At 40.8% G+C, this 25,709-nt stretch overlaps 1 protein-coding gene across 4 annotated transcripts in view; it reads left to right on the top strand.

Annotated features, from left to right (window-relative positions):
* LOC122553958 (phospholipase B1, membrane-associated) overlaps nt 1-25,709 on the top strand; it is an 88,521-nt gene that overhangs the window by 20,154 nt on the left and 42,658 nt on the right. For 3 of the 4 annotated variants that reach the window (XM_087989473.1, XM_087989472.1, XM_043698462.2), the window contains 4 exons: nt 2,470-2,528; nt 6,706-6,773; nt 6,892-6,935; nt 22,614-22,734. In XM_087989473.1, the coding sequence (XP_087845599.1) occupies nt 2,470-2,528; nt 6,706-6,773; nt 6,892-6,935; nt 22,614-22,734 (292 nt within the window). Of the gene's footprint in view, nt 1-2,469; nt 2,529-2,648; nt 2,729-6,705; nt 6,774-6,891; nt 6,936-22,613; nt 22,735-25,709 lie in introns of all 4 variants that reach the window. The other variant, XM_087989474.1, reaches the window with a different exon arrangement.

The following is a 25,709-nucleotide window of genomic DNA, read 5'->3' as shown; positions in this document are numbered from 1 at the left end:
CTGAAATTGATTCTGGAAGCCAAACCAAGTTTTATGGACTAGCTCATAATCATCGGCCACTTCAGCTGCTATCCTTGCTTTTTTAACTCTCTGCTCTTCCACATGAGTTGGGATACTTCAGGCAGTGAATTTTTGAATTCCTCCAAAATAATTACCTCTCTAAGAGGTAATTAATAGGTTTGCTTGATTTTTAAAGCTCTTATCCATCTATCGAAATTACTCTGTTTGATCCTTTCAAACTCAATATAGGTTTGACCAGGGTCCCTCCTTAGATTCCTGAAACGTTGTTTATACACTTCTGGTACAAGGTCATATGCTCTTAAAATGGCTTTTCTCACCTCCTCATACTCCCCAGGTGCCTCCTCTGATAGTGATGCGAATACCTCACTAGCCCTACCGACAAGTTTTGTTTGGATCAACAAAACCCATACTGCCACTGGCCACTGCATTTGCTTAGCAGTGACGAAATGATATGAAAAAGGCTTCCATATCGTCCTCATCAAATGTCGGCAATGCTTTAAGCCTAGTTTCTCACTCGGCTGTTGACCACCAGGGGCTTGCTCCTCCTCACTCTCTTTCTCACTGTGCCTATGCTCAGCCTTTATCTCCAGCCTTTTACTCTGATTTTCCTTTTTAAGTGTCAATTTTTCAAATTCAAATGCTCTTTCGTTTTCTTTCTCTTCGGCTGCTCTCTCTTTTTCTCTCTGTTCTGCTGCTCTCTCTTTTTCCCTCTCTTCTGCTTTTAATCGTAACTCAAACTGTTTTATTTCTGCTGCCCTTATCTCTCGCCTCTAACTCAAGCTGCTTCATTTGCAATTGAATTCTTGCTATCTCTATATATTCTGATGAATTCTCCAGCAAGTTTAAATGCTGAGCTACTGCTGTAATTGCCTCTTCTTTCCTCGCAGAAGCAGGCAGTTCCAATTCCAGCTTCTCGGCTAATTCCTGCAGCTTGGTCTTATTCACTTTTTGCAAAATTTCCAAAGTCACCGCATCCACATCCAGAAAACTTTTGGCGACTGAAAGAGCCATTACTATCCCAAGCTTAGTCCACCCAACCAAACCAACACCTAAAACAAAGACACCAACACCTACCACTCACTGTTTAAAATCCCACAAAGAGCCCCCAATCTGTTATGGTCTAGGCCAGACCACTCAAAATACTCTTGAGCAGATAACCCAGACCATAACTTTACAATTTGTGTTGGTAAGTGTACAGTAAAAATTAAGTTGGCTTGGCTGATTACCAGGTTGTAAAACAGATGGAAATGTATTCACAAAATTACACAATGAAACACCAAGAGCAGAATAAAGAACCCCCACAGGACTCAGTCTATCCAATCTAGACTTAATTATGCTGTTCTGAATATACACAACAGTCCCAGTAAGCAAACCCTCTTAAACAACAGTTAAAAAATGGAACAGATGCTTACAGGTTGAAGTTAGAAGGGCAGAAAGAAAGAGAGGGTTTTTTTTTAGCAACCTGTTTCCACACAGCTCACTGTTGAACTCCCAATTAGTTCTGGACTGATCGGCTCAACTAGAGAACTGACCCACTCCCCTTTTGTTATACTGGTCACTTCTAAAACATAGCCACTTTGGTCTTAGGTCTCATCTGTTTACAAATAAATAAAAAGGTCTCTCAATGCCCTTTAATCTCCATACCAAAGCAATCTAATCAGGACTGGGAGAGTTTTATGACCCCTCTGAAAAATATCAAGGACACAGTATCCTTGAGAAACAGAACAGCTTTTAGAAAAATGGGACCAGCTTTGTGCCACAGAGAGTGTTATACTAGAGTCGATAATACGTGATGCTGAAAAAAGCACAGCAGGTCAAGCAGAATCAGAGAAGCAACTTTTCGGGCAGGACCCTTCATCAGGATTCAGAATGACAAAGAGTGATGCTCGTCCTGTAAATATATGCTATTGCTTCCTCATATAAAAACTGCAAGTGCTGGAAATAATCATCATTTGGAGAAGAAACATCAGACTGGACTCAAAATGTTCTTTGATTGACTCTTTGTAAATGCTGCCAGACTGGCTGAGTATTTCCAGCATCTGCATTGTTTCGATTTATTTATTGGTGCCTGCAATATAAATTACATTACAGTTGGGAGCAGAAGGTTGCAATTTTTTCCTAGATTAAGTAAAATTTCTATCTGCATTAGAGTGTGAAATATTTTTTATCACACTATTAATGTGTCTGTGCACTCTTTATAACCAGTTGTATATTGTTTCACTTGAGAATATTTGTCCAATTCTATTCTTTTTGCTTGAAATATGGCAGTGTTAGAGAATAGAATATTTTGAATTTTCACTCAAGTGTCAGCATTAAACAGTTACTGATCAGCTGTACTGAAGCTCTACATCAAAGCTGTTAAAGCTATAATTATAATAATTTGTTGATTTACAATTGTTATTCTAAATGAAGATTTTTAAAAAGATATCTCCTCTTTCTGATTTTTAGTTCACACTTTAAAGCCAGCAGATATTAAAATAGTTGCTGCTTTGGGCGACTCTCTGACTGTAAGTCACAATGCTTGAAAATTGCACTTTGTGAATCTGTACTTGTGTGTGAAAGGAATGCAATTATCAAAATGAACTTTGCTTGAAGGTTTGTTTTCAGATGTTTTATCACCATACTAGGTAATATCATCAGTGAGAGTCTCCGGTGAAGAGCTGATGGTATGTCCCGCCTCTCTATTTATAGGTCTTGGTTTCTTAAGGTGAGTGATGTCATTTCCGGTTCTTTTTTCAAGGGAAGATAGATAAGGTCTAAATCAATGTGTTTATCGATAGACTTCTGGTTAGAATGCCATGCCTCTAAGAATGCTCGTGCATGTCTTTGTTTCACCTGTCCTCAGATGTGTGTGTTGTTCCAGTCAAAGTGGTATCCATCTTTGTCTGTATGCATGGCAACTAGTGATAGTGGGTCATGTCACTTAGTGGCCAGGTGGTGTTCATACATCCTGGTGGCAAGTTTCCTGCTAGTTTGTCCGACAAAATGTCTGAAAACAAATATTCAAGCTCAGCAAAGCTAACTTACATACTTATCATCAACCTGAGTTACAAATCTTCTGAAAAATCATTATCAAAATGAACCTTCAAAAATTAGGACAATAGGTCATTTTAAAAAGACTACTTTAAACAAATACTTTAATATGATGTGGGTATTACTGACAAGGACAGCATTTGCTTTGCATCCTCAATTGCCCTTGAGAAGGTGGTCGTAAATTATTTTCTTGAACCACGGCAATTCATCTCATGGAGTACCACCAGTATGGCAGGAAATTCCAGGATTTTGATTCCAAGACAGTAAAGGAATGGGCCTGCTGTTAGAATATTAGGCTTGGAATGTGTTTGGCTTGGAATGGAACTTGCAGGCGATGTTGTTCCCAAAAGTTCATCACTCTTGTCCTTCTACGTGGTATATTTTGAAAGCAAGTTATGTAACCAAAATGCAGAGTTTTCAAGGAGGAATAATGCTTGGGAACAACATGTTCTGATAACTCCGCTGCAATGCCAGAGATTCATCCTTGCTCCCAGGATACATGAACACCAATTGGCCACTGAAAGACATGACCCACTATCACTATTTTCCATACATACAGGCAAAGATGGACACCACTTTGACTGGGACAACACACACATCACAGCACGGAAACAGATACTTCAGTCCAACACATCCATGCTGACCGGATATCCTAAATTAGTCTAGTCTAATTTGCCAGCATTTGGTTCATATCCCTCCAGATCTCTTTTAAATGTTGCAATTGTACCAACCTCCACCACTTACTCTGACAGTTCTTTCTGTACATGCACCACCCTCTGTGTGAAAAAATTGCCCTTTAGGTCCCTTTTAGTTTTTTCCCCTCTCACCTTAAACCTATGCCCTCTAGTTTTGGACTCTGGGGAAAAGACCATGACAATTCACCCTATCCGTGTCCCTCATGATTATATAAACCTCTTTATGGTCATCCCTCAGCCTCTGGCGTGCCAAGATAAAAAAGCCCCAGCTGATTCAGCATTTCCCTATAGCTCAAATTCTCAAAGAAGTCTGTGTTGAACTGGTTGTTTTACATACTACTTTCTGTCATTACTGCACTATCCACATAATGTTGCATTCGATGTGTCAGCAATAACACTGCATGGTTAGCGAGTAAGTTGTCATGATGGCTTTATATTCCTGGGCTAGTAACCCAGAAAGTTCAACTAAAGATATGAGTTTAAATCCCTGTTGTGGTTCTGTTTGCCGAGCTGGGATTTTGTGTTGCAGACGTTTCGTCCCCTGTCTAGGTGACATCCTCAGTGCTTGGGAGCCTTCTGTGAAGCGCTTCTGTGATGTTTCCTCTGGCATTTATAGTGATTTGTATCTGCCGCTTCCGGTTGTCAGTTCCAGCTGTCGGCTGCAGTGGCCAGTATATTGGGTCCAGGTCGATGTGCTTGTTGATTGAAGCAGTGGATGAGTGCCATGCCTCTAGGAATTCCCTGGCTGTTCTCTGTCTGGCTTGTCCTATAATAGTAGTGTTGTCCCAGTCAAACTCATGTTGCTTGTCATCTGAGTATGTGGCTACTAAGCACTCAGATGACAAGCAACATGAGTTCGACTGGGACAACACTACTATTATCGGACAAGCCAAACAGAGAACAGCCAGGGAATTCCTAGAGGCATGGCACTCATCCACTGATTCAATCAACAAACACATCGACCTGGACCCAGTATGTTCTATGGAGATGCTAGTGAAGGAGGTTTGTTGAAGTGTTTCAATTGTGTGCCTATTTTTCATCATGCACAGTTCTGCTGGAGATGGGGAACTGGGTGGAGATGAGGGAGGAGATCTGGGTCCGGGGAATTGGGAGAGTTTGAGATGCGGGGGATCACACCTATTCTGTGGAGTGTGGACACACAGTGACACAGCAACGTAGAGCATCTGGAACTGTGTGCGCCAATGGTGCTGGCACAGTTGCCCCACAGTTTCAGCATCAGCAAACATTGCCAAACTTTAAATAAGAATAGAATTTCATTTGTGCCTTTTAAAAGACAAAGGTAGAATAAAATAGCAGGGGAGGTGATGCCTTAATGGTATTATGGCTGAAGTATTAATCCAGAGACCCAGGTAACATTCCGGGGACCCAAGTTCAAATCCTGCCATAGAAGATGGTGGAGTTTGAAATCAATAAAAACAATCTAAGAACTAAGCCCATCTGGTTCATTAACATCCCTTACAGAAGGAAACTGTCATCCTTACGTGGTCAGGTCTACATGTGACTCCAGACCCACAGCAATATGGGTAACTTTTAACTGCCCTCTGAGATGGGCAATAAATGCCCCCAATACCCACATTCTACAACTGAATAAAAGAGATGGGTAAGCAATCCTGAAATCTTAACTATTAATCAGGAGAATATGAGATCAACTTTTGTCACGGCCGTTTGATGTTTTGATCTCTAGAAATAAAAAGCTGGAAATAGTAAATAAAATAGCGATTTCAAAGTCTTCATATTGTCACAAAAATCTTATATTGTTTACCTGAGGAAGGAAAACTGTCTTTCTTTGGTTGGTTTCATGATAGGCCCATGCCGATATGATTGACTCTGAACTGCCCTCTCAAAAGGCCTGGCAAACCTTTCAGCTGTATTAAGTTTTTACAAAGGATCCTATATACAGCTCAGAGCTGAAAATGTGTTGCTGGAAAATCGCAGCAGGTCAGGCAGCATCCAGGGAACAGGAGAATCGACGTTTCGGGCATAAGCCCTTCTTCAGGAATTATATACAGCCCAGCCCATCCATCTTCCAGAGCAACTAGGGTTGGATAATAAATGCTGCTCTTGCCAGCAAATGCCTTGACTTGGATTGTGAAACAAGCCATGGGTGAATACTTCTGCAATTTGATAGATGTCAAGACAAAATTTGATATTCAGTCTCTAAAATTATGATTTAAAATTCTTGGTATCTAAATGCAAGCTGACTTATTCAATTGTTATGTGACAGTGATGCTGATTGTAACCATCTACAATCCCCAAACAGCACAATTTATGACATTTGTAGGAGAATGGAAATAAAAACTACAGCTGATTACTAACCTTGAACTAGTCTGAGCTGCAAAACAAATGTTATCCATAATAATTTTCTGCATAAAAAACCTTATATTGAATGTTATAAGTGAAAGTCAGGGAAAATGGAAATTAATAGGGCAAAATGTATATGTAAATGTAATTATGTTACAAGAGTTTAGGGTGAGAGGGGAAAGATATAAAACAGACCTAAAGGGCAACTTTTCACGCAGAGGATGGTATGTGTATGGAATGAGCTGCCAGAGGAAGTGGTGGAGGCTGGTATAATTTCAACATTTAAAAGACATCTGGATGGGTATATGAATAGGAAGGGTGTTTGGAGGGATATGGGTATAGCCAGGTGGGACTAGGTTGGGTTAGGATATCTGGTCGGCATGGACGGGTTAGACTGAAGGGTCTGTTTCCATGCTGTACATCTCTATGACTCTTTGCTCTATGTATTCTATGTCAGCCTTGTCCTGTCTTGTTATGAGCAGTTTTTTTTTATCATTTTGGGAGGACGATTTTGTAAATATCTGCTTCAAGTGTGAAGGCACAGTGTCACGTATGGAGGCTCTCAAGATTTTCAACGTAGCGCAAATGAAAAAATAACACCTATAATCATATTAAATAATGTTTCTTTTCTTAGACTGCACTTGGTGCAAATGCTACAAATGTGTTACAGTTACCGATTGAATATCGACATGTTTCTTGGAGGTAAGTTCAACTGAATTTAGCAAAGTGATGTGAAGTAGTGATAAGTGATTTGAGTATGAATTTTCTTCATGTTTTGAGAATATTACAGTAATCGTTAAACCTATTGATTTTCTTATAGTATTGGTGGCTATGGAACATTCAGTGCAGTCATTACCCTTCCAAGTAAGTATGAAGATCCAACTGCGTCTCCATGACATTGAGCCAAGTTCCTTTGTTATCATTATCTGGGACTCCTGTGTAATAGTAGTGTCTGAGAGTTGGGTTATATAGATTGCAGGGGAGTTCATAATTGATAAACATTATCTTTTACTTAACATGGTAATTACTATGTATGAAATAAGACAGCATTTCCTGTTAAAATGTGCATCATCAAATCTTATCAAAATTAGTGAGTCTATAGGATGAACAGGGAGAGAAGAAACAAAGGGATTGTTGTGATTCTAATGAGTTCAGCCAGGCAGACCTCATAGAATATGAGTTCACTGATTGGGGCTGTTAATCTTGTCTAATCAGAGAGCCCTGGATGACAGATGTAAGCAGGAATGTTATTGTAAAAACAAAACAAAAGTAGGAATGTTCTCACATCTGCACACACACAACATGGGTGCTGGGGAAAAGAATAAGCACTATTAATTAGGCGGTAGTAAGGGGAAAAAAGGAAAAAAGCAAAAAAAAAAAGCAGGAATGTTGGGTGGCACTAGAGCTCAGTAATTAGCACTGCAGCCTCACAGCGCCAGGGACCTGGGTTCGATTCCAGCCTTGGGTGACTGTCTGTGTGGGGTTTGCACATTCTCCCTGTGTCTGTGTGGGTTTCCTCCGGGTGCTCTGGTTTCCTCCCACAATCCAAAGATGAGCAGATTAGGTGGATTGGTCGTGCTAAATTGCCTGTAGTGTTAGGTGCATTAGTCTGGGGCAACATTGAGAAATAAGGGAATGGGTCTGGGTGGGTTACTCTTCAGAGGGTCAGTGTGGACTTGCTGGGCTGAATGGCCTGCTTTCACACTGTAGGGATTCTAAGTAATGAAGAACCACTTGAAAAGAAGAAGGGGAGATTGTTTTTAAAAAAATAAAGGAGTATCAGACATCCTGATCACTCTGACTGCTGGCTCTGAGGGAGGTGGATCAGTGTCAAGGACTCTCCACTCGTAGATAAAGGATGATGTGGTGATGGGATACCAGACTCTATGAAGTTATTTCAGTGACAAAGAAAGACAAACACAGAGCGAATAAAATAAGAGCAGAACTTATGTTAAAAATGCTTTATTGGGGATCCAAGATGGCGGCGACCCAGTAAGACTGAGTCTATAGTGCTCCTCCCAAGACTTGGGCACAGTGGGTCACCTACCCCCTACCAAGCTCACCAAATCATTTATAAATCATTTATAATAGTTTAGTAACTGAATTAGTGGTGTAATATTATATTTAAGCAACTCTATCCTAAGTTAAAATGACTAAAGGGAAGGGAGCCCGCAGCTCTCAGCAAGCAGGAACCCCTCCCCCACACTCTCCAGCTGCAGCAGAGGCGTCCACAGCCGCCCCGGGGGACTTACCAACAGTAGCAAGCCTTGCAGAAATGCTTTCCAAGCTTGACTCGAAGATTGATGCCTTTATCGTCGAATCCAGGAATCGTTGGGAGTCGCTCTCGGCCGCGCTGAAGAAGCACGACCGTGAAATTGAAGAAATTCAACGCCGAGTTGGAGGGGCGGAGCTAAAGGCCGCGACCTCGGAGACAACCGCTCAATCGGCCGTGGATCAGGTCCGGACTCTCGAGCAGCGAGTCCGGACCTTGGAAAATCATATTGACGACCTCGATAATCGAGGTCGTCGAAAAAATATTCGTTTGCTGGGCCTTCCCGAGCAGGAAGAGGAAGGCCAGCTTACAGCATTCCTGGAGCAGTGGCTGCCACAACTTTTAAATCTGCAAGCTGGATCAGGCCAGGTAAGGGTGGAATGGGCCTACCGGGTAGCAATACGCGGGCCCGGCTCGAACCAGCGCCCACGCCCGGTCCTGTTCCGGCTGCAGAGCTACAGGGAGAGGCAGATACTCCTAGAAGCCTCTAGAAATCTCGGAAAAGACCCCCAAGCTATGATCTACAAAGGATCCAAGATCATGCTATTTCAGGACTTTTCCCCGGCTCTGGTTCGAAAGAGGAAGGCATTCGATGAGGCGAAGAAGCGTTTAAGGGACTTAAATGTACAGTACTCCTTACGCTACCCAGCGATGTTACGCTTTAACCATGAAGGATCTGTATATAACTTTGGATCACCAGAAAAGGCTAAGGAATTCTTGGACTCTCTTAGATAAACTGTAGGACATAATGGATGTTGGTCTGCCTTCCCCCCCCGTTTTGGTTTATATCCCCTCCTTTTTTTTTTTCTTACCTTATTGCTTAATATTATTATGGGGGGTGGGGAGAGGGATTTGATTTTCTCCCCCCCCCCCCTTGGAGTTGTTTTCTGTTATTATTTTATGTATATATGAGGGGTGTATGTATATGTGTGTGTGTGTGTGTGTGTGTATGTATGTATATATATATATGTATGTGTATGTATATATATGTATATATAAGCTGGGGGATTTGGTTAATGTTGGTGGGGGGAGGTGGTTACCTTATTCGATTTTACCTCTGTCTTTAGGAGCGGGGTTGTTTTTCCCTTCGTTATTTTGTATTATCATATTTAATTATTATTTGTTGAACTGGTAATTTTATAGTTATATGTTTATATATGGTATTAACATTACCAAATATACCCAGGTGTTGGTAGGGGTGGGGGTGGGGTGCTCACTGTTAACTCTAGCTTTGTATTATATTTGAATTTTCCTCACTTTATTGAGGAGTGCCTGGGTCAAGGGTGGGGCATTGGTTGGGAGAGGATATGAGGGATTTTTGGAGAGGAAGTGATGCCCCCTGGGAACAAGGGGGAAAGTCTCCACTTAGATACGTTTTATATTTTCTTTATTTAGAAATAGTTTTTTACTGTATTGTTGTGGGTGTATTAAAGAGGGTTTATTTTTGTAAATTTTACATGTTCCATGCCCGGGATGTTCTGGATAGGGTTCCCCCTCCCGAGGGGTCTCGGATTGGCCCAGAGGATTATGGTTGATCAATCGGTTAAGTGGTGCACCTGGAATGTCAAAGGGAGTAATTCGCCACTTAAAAGGAAGAAAATATTATCAAATCTTAAGAAGGAAAGAGTTGATATAGCTCTCCTACAGGAGACGCATCTGTCAGATAAAGAACACTTGAAATTACGACAGGGCGGATTTGATCAGGCCTTTTTTTCTTCTTTTAGCTCAAAAAGCAGGGGAGTTGTTATTCTTGTTCGGAAGAATTTCCCTTTCAAAATCCTAAAGCAGATAAAAGACGAATCTGGACGATATATCTTGATTAAAGCTCTCATAAATGGAGAGGAATATGGGATTTTAAATTTGTACTGCCCCCCGGCACACCCCTTTAAATTTATAACGGAAGCCTTCTCAAAATTGATGGCTTTTGATGCCCGTCATATAATTATCAGGGGAGACTTTAATTGTATTATGGATCCGGAAATAGACAGGATTCCCAAGAGTACTGCAGGAGTATCTCCCAGATCTAGACAATTGATGGATCTGAACAAAGAATTAGGATTAGTAGATGTATGGAGATGTCTTCATCCACAGGGTAGAGATTTTTCTTTCTACTCTAATCCACATAAATGTCATACCAGAATTGATATGTTTTTTGCCCCCTCAATTTTTTTAAATTCCATATCATCCTGTAAAATAGGTAATATAGCAATTTCTGACCACGCTGCTGTATATATGGAAACTAAGGCGAAGAACAGTGGGACATCCCCTCGGCATTGGCGTATGGACCCCTTCTTAATGAAAGATAGTAAATTTGTAAAGTACTTCTCTCAAGAATTTAAAACCTTTTTAGAAATTAATTCAGGTACAGCTAGCAACCCGTCAATGATGTGGGAGACCATCAAAGCTTACACGCGAGGCTTGATCATCTCCTACTCAGCGACCCAGAAGAAATTAAAAGGAGAACAACAGCATTTGCTTGAAACCCGCTTAAAAGCGGCTGAAACAGCGTACATTGATAGACCCTCTATTATTAAATTGCAAAGGATTACAGCTCTTAGGACAGCTCTAAATACTACACTTACTCAAACGGCTAAGAGGGAAATATTATTTGCAAAGCAAAGATTATATGAATATGGCGACAAACCGGGTAGATACTTAGCATTTCTTGCAAAGAAAAAAAAGGCCCCTCAGACTATTATGTCTATCAAGGAAAGTACGGGTATTTTGACTCATGATCATAAAAAGATTAATGCGACCTTTAGAAAATTCTATTCTGAGTTATATAAATCACAGGATTGTGAAGATAGGGCGAAGAGGATGCAGTCATTTTTTAAAAATTTGACTTTTCCAGACCTAACTCCGGAACAAGTATCGGTCCTAAATGCTCCTCTTACACCCCAAGAAATAGTTGATGCAATTAGGCACCTTCAAAATGGTAAGACGCCGGGCCCAGATGGCTTTCAAACTGAATTCTATAAAGAATTTACAGAAATACTGGTTGGTCCACTTATGGACATGTATAACTATGCATATAGTCAGGGCTGTCTCCCGCCTTCGCTGAAAGAGGCAAATATCTCTCTTATCCTCAAAAAAGGAAAGGACCCAGAAGATTGTACATCATACAGACCAATATCCTTGCTAAATGTAGATTTTAAAATCCTCTCTAAAACGTTAGCACTGAGATTAGAAAGGATACTGCCACATATTATAAAGGAGGATCAGACGGGGTTTATTAAGGGCCGTAGATCATCCAATAATGTTAGAAGGGCTCTGAATATGATTCAAGCTTGTCATCAGGGAAAGATACCAGGAGTAGTGGTTTCATTAGACGCGGAAAAGGCATTTGATAGGGTCGAATGGTCATATTTGTTTTACACATTGGAGAGGTTTGGTGTTGGACAGGTGTTTACCAAATGGATCTCAACATTGTATAGTGATCCCAAAGCAGTTGTGGTTACCAATGGATTAGGCTCGGATAGCTTCAGTGTGGGTAGGGGCTGCCGTCAGGGATGTCCCCTCTCACCATTGTTATTCACGCTAATAATTGAACCACTAGCAGAAGCTATACGAGCTGATCCTAATATAGTGGCCCCAAGGATTGGTACAGGTAAACATAAAATTACCCTTTATGCAGATGATGTTCTTCTATTCCTCAGTAACCCTTTGATGTCCATACCTCGCTTAATCCAAGTTATTAATACATTTAGTGCATTCTCAGGCTATAAAATTAATTTTTCAAAATCGGAGGCTATGCCAATGGGTGGCCTTGCTGTGATACCCCACTTAGCGGACGGTTCCCTTTTTCCCTTTCGCTGGTCCCTGGAGGGTTTCTTATATTTAGGCATTTTTATTACTCCAGTATTTGGTCAGTTGTATAAGGCTAATTTTGTGTATTTATTGGAAAGGATAAGGCAGGACCTCCAGCGATGGGGAGACCTGCCAATTTCCTGGCTGGGTAGAATAGCATTAATCAAAATGAATATCCTGCCCCGTCTCCTATATCCTATGAGAATGCTTCCGGTGATGCTGCCGAGGACAGCTTTATGTAAATTATACGGCTGGCTGAGTTCCCTTATCTGGAACCATAGGCGGCCCCTCATTAAGCTGAAGAAGCTACAGCTTCCACAGGCAAGGGGTGGATTGGACTTCCCAGATTTTAGGAAATATCAATTAAGTTCCCTATTAAGTTATATAGCTGATTGGGTCTTGTCTGATCCACAATCAATCTGGTTGGACATCGAGGCTTCTCAAGTAAAATACCCACTTATTAACCTTTTATTCTCAGACAAGAGGAAAATCATTACAGATCACTGTAAAAACCCTATAATACTGAATACAATCAAGGCTTGGAATATAATGCGGCAAAATGAGGGTAATTCACATAAAACATCCCCCTATGCACCGATAGTGGGAGCATGGGGATTCCAACCGGGGTTAACAGATGCCACTTTTAAACTCTGGAGAGCCAGGGGTATCTCATGTCTCGGGGATTTATTTAAAGATGGGGTCCTGATGTCTTTCGGACAGCTGCGTCAGAAATTCGGATTACCCAATGGAGACCTCTTTCGATACTTCCAAATTCGAGATTTTATACAGAAGAAGACTACGTTATTAGATAGTCTTTATAAATCCGATAGAGAATGTAGTGTCCTACGACCAGTGGGGGTATCTTCCGTCAGTAATATTTATCATTTGCTACATGATGAAGTATCGGGAGATATGGATAATCTGCTTAAAACATGGGATCAGGATCTGGGACTAGAAATCTCCACAGAAACGTGGAATGATATCTGGGAAAATGCTAGAAGAATTACTATTTGTAACAGAACCCAGGCTATCCAGCTGAAGATACTTCATAGGGCCCATATAGCACCGGTTCGATTGGCAAAATTTAAGGCAGGAGCATCTCCAATGTGTCCTAAATGCAAAATAGAGGTGGGCACTCTTGTACATTGCTTATGGACCTGTCATAAGATCCGTGGATATTGGACTAAAGTAGCAAGTACCCTGACAGAAATTTTAGGAACGGAAATAAAAGTGGACCCCGTATCTCTCCTCTTGGGCTTTTCGAACTTTCCCTCCCTGGACACATACGGGAAGAGACTATTTTCTATTCTTTCTTTCTGTGCAAGGAAAAATATTTTGATGAACTGGGTGGCGGAGGGCCCCCCTGGACTTTCAAATTGGCACAGACTAATTATGGAATGTATTCCCCTTGACTTCCTTACAAATATGGTGCACCGAAAGACCGAATTATTTTATAAAATATGGCAGCCCTTTTTGAATTACATAAATACAGATATTTCGGCTATCCTAACAAGGGCTTTTATTTAATTAAGACTACGAACCTGGCTGGTCCGCGGCCCCTCGGGGGAGGAATCCCGCACGAATACGGGTTTTATCATATCTGATGTTAACACATCCCGAGCATGTAAGAGACTTAAATATACACCCTGGTTAGTTGTAGGTTAGATTAGTAGATAGTTGAGTTTTGTCTGTTTGTTTTTTTTTGTTGGTTTTTTTTTCGGTTTTTTTGTTGTTTTGTTTTTTTTTTGTCAAATTTTGGCTATTGTATATTTGAGCTAATTGTATATCAATGTTTATATCTGAGAGTTTTGTTTATTTTTGTAAACTTGTAAAAATGTTAAATTTCTAATAAAAATATCTATAAAAAAAAAGAGTGCGGTGCTGGAGGGGCGCGGCGGGTCGGGTAGCGTCCGAGGAGCGGGAGAATCGACATTTCATGCCAAAGACTTTCATCATGCCTGGGGCGTCGGTTTTCCTGCTCCTCGGGTGCTGTCTGGCCGGCTGTGCTTTTCCGGCACCGCACTCTCAACTCTGATCTCCAGCATCTGCAGTCCTCCCTTTCTCCTACTTTCAGGAAGTTTTCAACTTGCTCAGGTCCCATCAGTTAACATCAACTTACATTTCTGTAGCGCCTGTCACTCACCACTAGCTGATTCACAGGAATTGTAAGCAAGATTGGTCACTGCACTGCATGTGATACAGGAGCAGATAATCAAACATTTGGTCAGATGCAGCTTATAAAAAGAGTATTAAAGAAGCAAGGGGGACACAGCCAATTCCAGAGCTTTGGAGATTTGAACAGCAAATTCTGTTTATTTTAAAACGACTTATCAAAGGCTGAATTGAGGTGCATTTCACAAATCAATCACTCCAGCCACCCCCAAGTACAATGCAAAAAGACTTGATACAAATGAATTTTGAAATACTAAAATCCAGAATGCTGAAGAAGCTAGAATTGGAAGAGAATAGAGATCTCAGAGTATCTCTGGAGTTGGTGGAAATTATAGAAATAAGGAAGTTACAGAAAATGGGTTCTGACTTGACTAAACGGTAAAAGTCAACAGAGCGAAGGGTTGCTTATGACCAAGGATGACAATGTAAACAATTGTTGTGTTGCTGGACCTGAAGCCTGTGGTGGTCAGTGAATACCTGGGGAGTCCAAAGTATTGTGAAGTTCGAAGGAGTAACTGGACGTCAATTAAAGATCAGCAAGGCTAATCAGCTTGAATGATGTTATAAACTTCGAGGTATAAAATATCATTGAGGCTGTTAGTGGGAGGAGAGTGAGAAGAGAAAAAAAGAGATTGCAGAAAGAGAGAAATACAGAACAGAAGACAAAAGAAGGAAAAGAAGTGCAGAAAATTGGAGAGACAAGAAAGACATGGAAGGAGATGGTGAGGAGTAGAATCTTATGGGATCAAGAATACTAGTGTCAGTATCTTGAGAGTTTCCTCACAGAATTATAAACAAAGCAACTCTCCACTCTGTTCCTCAGAATTCCTTCTAAATTCAATTCCCCTCATGACCTCTCACCCACCCCAAATAGAGGTCAGAGTTCCTGTTTGTCTGTGGGTGTCACATCTGGATTGTCCCAGTTTCTCCAAACAGGCAGAGAATTTCCAATCATAACAACTTGCTGGTAAATGACATTTCCCCCCCTTATCTGATCTCAGATTCTTTACCTTAAAAGTATCCCCTTGATTACTGACCCTCTCACCATTAGACACAGTGTAAACTTATTTATTCTGTCAAAACCATTCATAATTCTCATGGTGCATAAGGCAGTTAGTGCCTGAAAGGGTTAACTGATATCACAAGATACGCTCTGTCCATGAGGATATAAAGGTCTGCTCCTGGAGGGAGCTAACGAGAGTGGCTGGCGTATGTGCAATGAGTTCACTAAAGTTCATAGAAATTATTGAATCCTTACAGTGTGGGAATAGGCCATTTAGCCCAACTGATCCTCCAAAGAGTAACCCACCCAGACCCATTCCGCTAACCATTACCCTACATTTTCCCCTGACTAATGCACCTAACCTACGCATCCCTGAACACTATGGACAATGTAGCATGTTGCAGAGAGGTCCTGAATGATTGCCTATTAGTATTAATGATATGTGGCTAGAGTAACAATCATGTGTTTTTACATGTAATGACTTACTAGTTACTAAGTAATATGTAATAAACTTTTGCAGTTTAGTCAAGTCAGAGCCTATGTTGTGCCTTGGCATTGTGTTGGTATCGTTCCGCACATGACATCAATATCTCAACTAATACCATAGAAATACAGTAGTGGGCCATTCGGTCTTTCGAGTCTGCACCATCCTTCAATATGATCATAGCTGATCAAGCAACCTCGGTATCCCACTCCTGCTTTCTCTTCATTCTCCTTGATCCCTTTAGCTGCAAGGGCCACATCCACTTCCCTCTTGAATATATCTAACCAACTGGCCCCAACAGCCTTCCATGGGAGAGAATTCCACAGGCTCACAACTCTGAGTGAAAAAAATTCTTTCTCAACTCAACCCTGAATGGCTTACTCACTACTGTTGACAATATGTTGACAGCGCAGCACTGGCGTATAACTTAAAAATATCTAATATCTCAATGAGAACTCCCCTTAACCTTCCCTGCTCCAATGAGAACTATCTTGGCTCAATCGTCTTTCCACATGACTGACATACCTTAGCCTTGGCACCCTTGCCATAAACCTCTACACCCTCCCCAAGGCCTTGGCATTCTTCCTGAGCGTGATGCCTGCAATTTACGCAACACTTGCGCTGGTTTATTGCCAGATTCAACAGACGCCAGCCAAGCATAGCAACTCCCCGCCGGTTGGTCACTGGTGAGGCAGGGATATTTGGGGCTGGGTTTCTGCTCTTCAGTGTTATCCAGGAATGCCTCCTGGAGAGTGAAGAGTGTGAATATTGCTGAGGTGAGGAGGAGGGAAGACAAAATGAAATTCAGCTTCTCCTCCCAGCTTGCTGGCACTACTTCTGAAGGAGGTGACTAGAAATGGATACAGTAGTTGCCAAATTCTGGAGAAAAAGGTCAGATGTGGGGAGTAAGTCGTTTCCAAGTTAATATATCTCTCTCCTCAGCCTCATCCTTCCTCATTTCTATAATGCAATAACACTCCAAAATTTCAAATGTCACCCCCGATATTAATTGCTGGACATTTAGTGATTGTACTTTAAGCCCGTCCTAAAACCCCTCCACCTCTCTCTCACTTTCCTCATTAAACACATTCCTTTAAAGCTAAAAAAAAAAAAAAAAAATGCTTTATTAGTCAGCAAAGATCACTGTTGCCCATTGAGCATGCATAGATAGTCAGCCATCCATTTGCAGATGACAATAGTGACTCTAGCATTTGCAGCTCTAGCCTTGGCTGGAAACAGCAACAAGACTGTGGTGGGTTGCAGCGATTGCAAGGAGATGTCCCTGGCTCTGATAAAGAAAGCTTTGGCAGGCGATGTGGTCAGAGTGGAGATGTTTCAATCCAGGCCATGCTCCATATCAGGAGGAAGGTGGAGAAAGGCTCAAAATCATTAACGGGCAAACTGAGAGGAAAGTGGTACTTAAGATGAAGAATCAAACAGGCAGAAAACAATGAGAGAAAACAACAGCCAACTTTTTTTTAGCAGTTGGAATAAAATCTGAAGCCAAAGACTCTTTTCAGAGACACCACTTTTCTCTGAACAGAGCTGAACCCTAATAAAATGATCACTTTGGGCTCATCCAGATTGGGGTTGTGTCAGTTGGTGAGAGAAAGAACATGCCCAGTCTTCACATTGAGAGTACTATATATATCATGTTGGGTGGCACTGTCACCATGCTAAATGGGATGAACTGTGATGAGGTGAGCTGCTCTTCACATCAAGGCCCTTTTGACTGAGTGTAGCATTGAAGATCCCGAGCCAAATGGAGTCAATGAGAATTGTGGGAAAGCTCTCCACTGCTTGGAGTCAAAGCAGGTAATGATACTGATTATGGTTGTTGGAGGTCAGTTATCTCAGCTCCAGGACACCTCTACATGAGTTCCTCATGGCAGTGCCTTAGACCCAACTAGTTTCAGCTTCTTCATTAATGACCTTACTCCACCAAAAGTGGGATTTTGTTAATGATTGTACAATGCATAGCAGTATTTGTGACTCCTCAAAGGCAGCCCATGAGTAAAAGCAGCAAAATCTGAACAGTGTCTTGGTTTGGGATGACAGGTGACAAATAACATTCATGACATGCAAGTGCCAGGCAATGACCATGTCTAAGAAGACAGAAATTCACCAACATTCTTTGAAAGGTACTACTTTGTCTGAATCACCCACGATCAACATCCTGGGGATTACCAGAAACAAATGAGCCATAGCTGTAGCTGTGGCTACAACAGGATAGGTGCTATGCTGATGATAACAATGCCAGTGGTGATGGACTACAATAATAATGAAGTGGTTGCTGAGGTCAGTGTGATGAGCAGCAGTGAACAATTCACTTCTTGACTCCTCAGTGTCTGTCTACCAATTGCAAGACACAAGTCAGGTGTGTGATGGAATACTTCCCACTTGCCTGGATGAGGTCCATCAACACTCAAGAAACTTGATGTCATTCAGGACAATGCAGCCTGCTTGATTGACATCACATTCACAATCAGCCATTCCCTCCACAACTACAATCCATTAGGCACAAAGTGCACTATCTACAAATACACTGCAGAAATTCTCAATTGCTCATTAGACAGCACCTTTCAAACCCAACACCATTTCCATCTAGAAGGATACAGGCAGCAAATACATGGGAAGAACACCATCTGCAATTTTCCCTTCAAGACACCAAGACTTGAATAAATATCGCTGTATCTTTGCTTTCACTATGTCAAATCCTGGACCATCCTCTCTAACGTCATTATGAGTGTACCAATGGACTGCAGCAGTTCAAGAGGCAGCTAGGGACTAGTAGTAAATGCTGGAACAGCCAGGGATACCCAAATCACATGAAAGAATTTAAAAAATTAACACAGTATCAAATACTGCTGATGCTGAATTCAATTTAAATTTAATATTTATTAAATCATCAAACTGTCTGCCATAGTAAATCCACACCTCAGGCTTCCAGCCTCATTCCTGATGAAGGGCTACTGCCTGAAATGTCGATTTTCCTGCTCCTCGGATGCTGCCTGACCTGCTGTGCATTTCCAGCACCACTCTAATCTTAACTGCCATAGAAAATGCATCTGGCAGATATTTCACTTGCTCATTTGTGCTTGCTTGTTAGATATACATGTTAGATTTTGTGGAAAGCATTTTATGTTCAAAAAGAACCGTTTCCATATGGCATCATGGCATAGATGCCCTCTCAAGAACCGATGCAAAAAAAATGTGGTCATAATAAGGCATGGTCTAGTTGGCGGGATAAATATTGTTCCCTGCAGTTGCAACCAATCCAAAGATGATGTTGCCTGGCCAATGTCAAGGTTGAAGTCATTTCACAGCTGGAGAAGAAATTGAGAGAGAGAGAGAGAGAGGAAGCTTCCAATTACTATGGTCTAAATAGGACACAACTACATAAATAGAAATTAATTGTATTCTATGAGAGTGCTTGAGGAGTTAGGATCCAAATTAAAAAGCAGAACTGCAAAGGTAATAAAATTTTTGATTGTTAGCTGAGCTATGCACTATTGCCAGAGGGGTACTGTGATGCTGTCTGGGAATAAAATTTTCATTGTGGTCCTGGACCCTTACTTAGCCTTTCCTGCAATTGAACATTCAGTCCACGGTGTATCCAGTGTTGACACAATAACTGTTTGTAAAGAACAAAGTATGGTGTCTTGCTAATATTCTGATGGCACTTCAGGAAGAAGGCTGCTCATATCTGATCACAAAAAAGTTAAATTATATTAAAGTACCTTGAAACCAACATGAATATAATTCTCAAATGATTAGTGTGTCAGAATTGCGCAGTGTTAAGAAGAAGGTAGAATATTAAGTTTAGCTTTTACTTTGTAGTTTGTGTGTTATAAAGATTTTTTGCAGTTGTTCTTGTCAGTTTGGTGCTAAGAAGTCTGGATGCTTCTTTGATTGCATGCCTTTTTAATGATTTAAATTTCCAATCTGGTATCTATTTGTTCAGTATTAACATCAGCTGGGATCATGACAAAAAAAACTAACAAATGTTGAAATGTGACCTTCACATTTTTGCCTGAATTGTGTAAGCTTTGTGCCTTTGTGTTTGGAGAGGGTCATCAAATTGCTCAGATGATCATATGTATTTAACCGGTGTTCAAGGCAAGTGTCTGTTCTTCCTTGGACCATTGGGTGTAACATTTCATAGATTGGAATTTGCCTTAGTGTAGCCCATGTTTATTAAGGCTGTATGTACCTGAGGAAGATGACTGTCGGTGCCTCTGAGAAGCCGTTCACTTTGTTCCAAAGCTTCTGGTCTCTGGAACTTCGAGGCAACTGTATGACCAAAGATTCACATCAGAATCCTGCAAAGTCCCAACTCACTGAGCCAAGAGGGAATTGCCTGGGAAGTTTCAACTTCAAAAGGGCAACTCCCTTGCTTCCTGGAACCTTTCATGAAAGTCTCCAGTGTCGAGCTAGAGTCAGAATTTTTTGACTGTATAGATGTAATAGTTACCTAGAAAAAGGTAGACAGATAAAATCTAAACTAACTCTTGGTAACTGGAGAACTGACTCACCAATCACTCACACTGACTCCCTGACAGTCAACTCCATCCTGATTCCTTGTCTACACCCACACAAACCAGGCCATCAGACCCCAGCTATCTGACTACATTCTAGACCTGCCTACTGCTTCACTCATCGACCACCCACCTCACCTACAAACTCAATAACCTTCCACTTATTATTCCTTCCACCTACTGCACTACCTATTTATAATCTTACCAAGCTTCAACCTCATACTTGCCATCTCGCCCACTTTCACACTGCCCACCCTCCACTTCAACCTACCTGCTACCTTACTCATCTATTATCTCACACATTTGCCATCCTATCAATCTATACATTTACCCATCTGCGCTTTATTCACCTTGGACCTCACCCTCCATACCCACATAGCCATTTATCTCAACTACCGTACCATCTATCAAACTTCCCATTCACTCATGCATTCATTCACCCATTCACTAACATTTATACCAGGCCTTTAAACCTAGCATATGACAGCTAGTGGCATAATGTGGATGTGCCTCACCTTCACCTTGACTCCAGAGCAGAGCGATGGAGCTGTCTAAGAGACACTGAACTACACTCTTTGTGAGAAAACAAGCTTAGAAGTCTTAGCAGGAAACATGGAGTTTTTGAATGGACTGGAAATCCTATGGTGATCCATTCCTTGGAAGACCTGGACTGTAAAGGGTTTACTTGCTGAATTATTTTGGTACGTTGCTGAAAGTTGTGTGAAGGTTTCTACTACAAGTTTGAACCATTTAATGTCTCACATACTGCTTGATTGTATAAGAGATATGAGGAAGTGATGTCTTAATGGGATTATCACTGGATGGTTAATCCAGAGACCCAGGTAATGTTCTGCAGTCCTGGGTTTGATTCTGTCATGGCAGATGGTGAAATTTGAATTCAATAAAAATTTGGAATTAGGAGTCTAATGATAACCTTGAATTCATTGTTGATTGTTACGGAAAACCTATCGAGTTCATGAATATCCTTTAGGGAAGGACAGTATAGAATTTCACCATACATAAGGAGGCCATTCAATCCATCATGTCCGTACCAACTCCTGAATGAACTACTTGGCAAGTTCTATTCTCCAGCCCTATCTCTGTAGCCCTTCAAATTCATCACTTTCAAATTCATCTAGCTCTCTTTTGAAACCTCATGTACATCTATCTCCACCACTCTCCCAGGCAGTACATTCCAAAGCCTAACAACTCTCTGAGCAAACTCTCTATGATCCCTGGAATGGTAGGTCTAACATATGAGGAACGGCTGAGGATCCTGGGATTGTATTCATTGGAGTTTAGAAGATTAAGGGGAGATCTAATAGAAACTTACAAGATAATACATGGCTTGGAGAGGGTGGACACTTGGAAATTGTTTCCGTTAGGCGAGGAGACTAGGACCTGTGGACACAGCCTTAGAATTAGAGGGGGTAAATTCAGAACAGAAATGCAGAGACATTTCTTCAGCCAGAGAGTGGTGGGCCTGTGGAATTCATTGCCGCAGAGTGCAGTGGAGGCTGGGACGCTAAACGTCTTCAAGGCAGAAATTGATAAATTCTTGATGTCACAAGGAATTAAGGGCTACGGGGAGAATTCGGGTAAATGGAGTTGAAATGCCCATCAGCCATGATTGAATGGCGGAGTGGACTCGATGGGCCGAATGGCCTTACTTCCGCTCCTATGTCTTATGGTCTTATGGTCTTATGGTCAAAGAATGAAAGATTAAAATGTGGATTAAAGTGTGAGGCAGGTATCTGTGCAATTGAAATACCTAGTAGGATCTTGAATAAAGATCCAGTTGAAGGACTACACTGAAAAGGAAGATTATTTCTTCTATTCAAAACTATTCCAGGAATTGTAAGTGATATGATTCTGATCTAGGAAGTATGGATTTGCATACAGAAGACATAATTTACAGTGAGAATTAAAAAAACTAAATTTACTTACAAGTCAGAATAGCTTGGTACTGATTGATTGATCGATTTAATGTTGTCACATGTACCCAGATACAGTGAAAGGTGTTGTTTAGTGTGCTCTTCAGGCATATTGTATTATACAAAGTGTATCTGGGGTAGCAGAACACAGTGCAGAAAGAGCTAATTCATTTGACATTATCAGACTGTGTATTTTATAGACCTGTACTACGTGTTGCCTATATATTATTGTAGTGCATTGATGCCAAAGGCTAGATTCCAACTATGGAGATTTTTGCTTTTCCTCTATCTTTATTTCCAGAAAGTAAGTTTAGAATTTGTTATAATTCCAGATATCTTAAAACTCTTCAATCCCAACATCACTGGCTATTCTAAAAGGAAAACTGTCCACCAAATACCACCAACACTACAGCAGACGGGATTTAACTTCGCAGTGACTGGAGCTAACACATAGTAAGTTCTATGATATCTTGGGGAAATAATAAGTATTGGCTCTAAGTGGAAAATAACCTTAACCATGAATGGTTCCAACTGACTACACTTGATTGATCCATCTACAGATGAACCCATTATCAATGCTTTTGCATTTGCTGAAATAGTACAGCTATGCAGCAAAAGTTTTTTTTTGTACATACAGCAAATTTGGAATATGCTATATAAACTCAATTTTTTAAAAGTTTCTATAACATGGTAAAAAAACTTGTCAAGGCAGTTTGCAGAGGGTTTGATCTGACACTGTTGAGGAATCAATGGAATATATGTAGGAGAGATGACTGAAGATGAGATAGTGTTTGAGGACATTTTTGAGGATGGAAAAATGTGTGAGGGGGTTTAAGGAGAGAATTCCAAGGGCTGATGCTGTGCCAGCTGAGGTGTCCATTGCTAAGGGATTGGGTGTTGGTGGGAAGAAAATTGAGGATGGGGGAGTGGTGACACAGCCATCTCCAGACTCAGAAGAACAGGAAATGTGAGCCAGGAGGTTATAGGTGGAGACTAGAGGTATTTTCAATTAATTTATTTGGGTTGCGATGTTGCATAAGGTAATGGGTTCGCAAGAGTTAACATTTGAGTGATGCTAAACTCTGCCCAGCCTCATTGTGTCACATAGCTTCTAAGGGGAGAATTATATGGAATCCAGCACAGTTTCTTGATGGAAACACATATATCTTCTCTACATCTTGTTAGTAAATTTCAATATGCCTAACAGTTAATGTGGCCTGCATATGGTTACTATGAAGTAATAAATTACTGATTGTTATCTAAAACAGCCACTTCTGTTGAGACTTATTTATACTCTATCCTCCACCACAGACTACTGACCTGATTCAGAGAATTGTACAGGAAGGTATATTGGTTCCAGTGTTGGTAGCCAGGCATCATAGTGGAGCACCTCGTGGTATCTGTGCTGTGCACTGTTGGATGATAGAACAACAGAAAACTGGGCTACTGGATGAACAGAACTTAATGTATGATGGAATGTAAAGATTGAAGTTTAAGAAAGGAAAAGTGTCATTTGTTTTATTAAAGAGCAACTCGAGGAACAATTGAAAAGTTTTAAAATTATAAACTTGCTTTCTGCAACATTTTTAACAGTAAAACAAAAGCTCCACAATTTTCACAAAAAGTATTAGTTAAAAACAAACATTGTGGTAAGGAAGGAGTTATTGGAGTAGTCAAATGTTTAGTCAAGGAGGTGTAAGGAGGGCCTTCAGAACTACGTCTTGATAATGGTTTTGCCTGCCCTTCTTAATCTCGCCTTTTTCGCAACATTCACATCATTAGCACATTCCAAAGTGTTTCAGATCATTGTTGTAATATTACTGTAGTGTCATTTTTAAATCAATAGCCAATTCATCCACATCAAAGCCCCATAGTAACATTTTTTCCAGTGGGATTGGGTACCTAGATTATGTTTGGATCTTGACCTTGCAGTATTGTAAAACATGTGACAGAGAACTGATTTTGCCTCTTACATCTCTCCTTATGTGGAGGTGCCAGTGTTGAACTAGAGTGGACAAAGTTAAAAAATCACACAACATCAGGTTATAATTCAACAGGTTTATTTGAAAGTTAAAGATTTTGGAGCCCTTCTCCTTCATCAGGTAGCTAGTGGGGCAGGATCTTAGGACACAGAATGTATAGTAGAAAATCAAAATGTCATACAACTGACATGTTGTAGGTCGACTTGAGTGGATTTCTCCAAGAAGATCATACATATTGACACAGACATCAGGTTTCTGCAGAAATACAATGCATCAGGAAAGATCCCAAAAGGACAATGGATCACGAACCTACTCAAGTCGACCTACATCACATCAATTGTATGACATTTTGCTATAAATTCTGTGTCCTATGAACCTGGCCCACTAGTTACTTGATGAAGGAGCAGCATTCTGAAAGCTGGTGATTTCAAATAAATCTGTTGGACTATAACCTGATGCTGTATGATTTTTAACTTTATCTCTCCTTATTTAACTGTGACTTTGACAGCAATATAAAATTGGATTTCAACTCACCATCGCCATGTACTCAAAGTAAAGATATACCCCTTAGATCAGAGTTTGATCCAAGCATCTTTTGATTCAAAAGCCAGAGAGGCATAAAAGGACAGGATGGCATGCGGCCCATTTAGTCCATGCTGGCTCTGCAGGGAGGGCATTTAATCTCATGCCCTGTTCCATCTTCATAGCCTTCAACCATTACTTCCCTCAAGTAACCATTCAAAATCCTCTTTAAACCATCAATCATCCCAATGTCCATCATACTTGGAGACAGCAAGTTCTTACTTATTACTGCTGACTGCATAAACAAGTTCTCCTTTACATTCAGATCTAACCTAATGCCTCCTACCCCCACTCCACTACCCCCACCCCCCTTCAAAATATTGAATCTGTGTTCCCTGGGACAACCAGTGTTACCTTATCTGAATCTGTCATTAGTAGCACCTCAATTAATTTTACCCCCAACCCCCATTGCCCCGAGGCACTTTCTCCAACCTAATGCAACACCCCTGTGTGAGGAAGAAGATGTGAAGTTATAGAAATTACCAGAGACGGTAGATGCAATGGATGGAAAACTACGTTAAAGTTAGGCTGCACCGGGAAGTCACTAATTTCATTGTTAAGTGCTTGAACAATTCAGGCTTTGAACAATTCTGCTAAACCACCACTGCTCCCTCCAATGAATGACATGTCATGACTAAATTGTGGTGACCAGAACTGGAAACAATACTCCAAAACAGAGCTTTATAAGCATTCAGCATCACTTCCCTGATATTGTATATTTATATATATATACCAATATTTATGAAATCCAAAGTCCCATGTATTTCACTAGTCGTTCTCTCAATGTGTGCTGCCACCACAAATGCCACAAATCAGTCTGTCTGCAGATTTTTTCAATTTGTGCCTTTTATTCTGTCTTGCTTT

The sequence above is a fragment of the Chiloscyllium plagiosum genome, unplaced genomic scaffold (assembly GCF_037043375.1).
Source record: "Chiloscyllium plagiosum isolate Xiang-an unplaced genomic scaffold, Cpla_swu_hap1 HiC_scaffold_8, whole genome shotgun sequence".
NCBI classification, from domain to species: domain Eukaryota; kingdom Metazoa; phylum Chordata; class Chondrichthyes; order Orectolobiformes; family Hemiscylliidae; genus Chiloscyllium; species Chiloscyllium plagiosum.
This window is presented reverse-complemented; position numbering and strand designations above follow the sequence as displayed.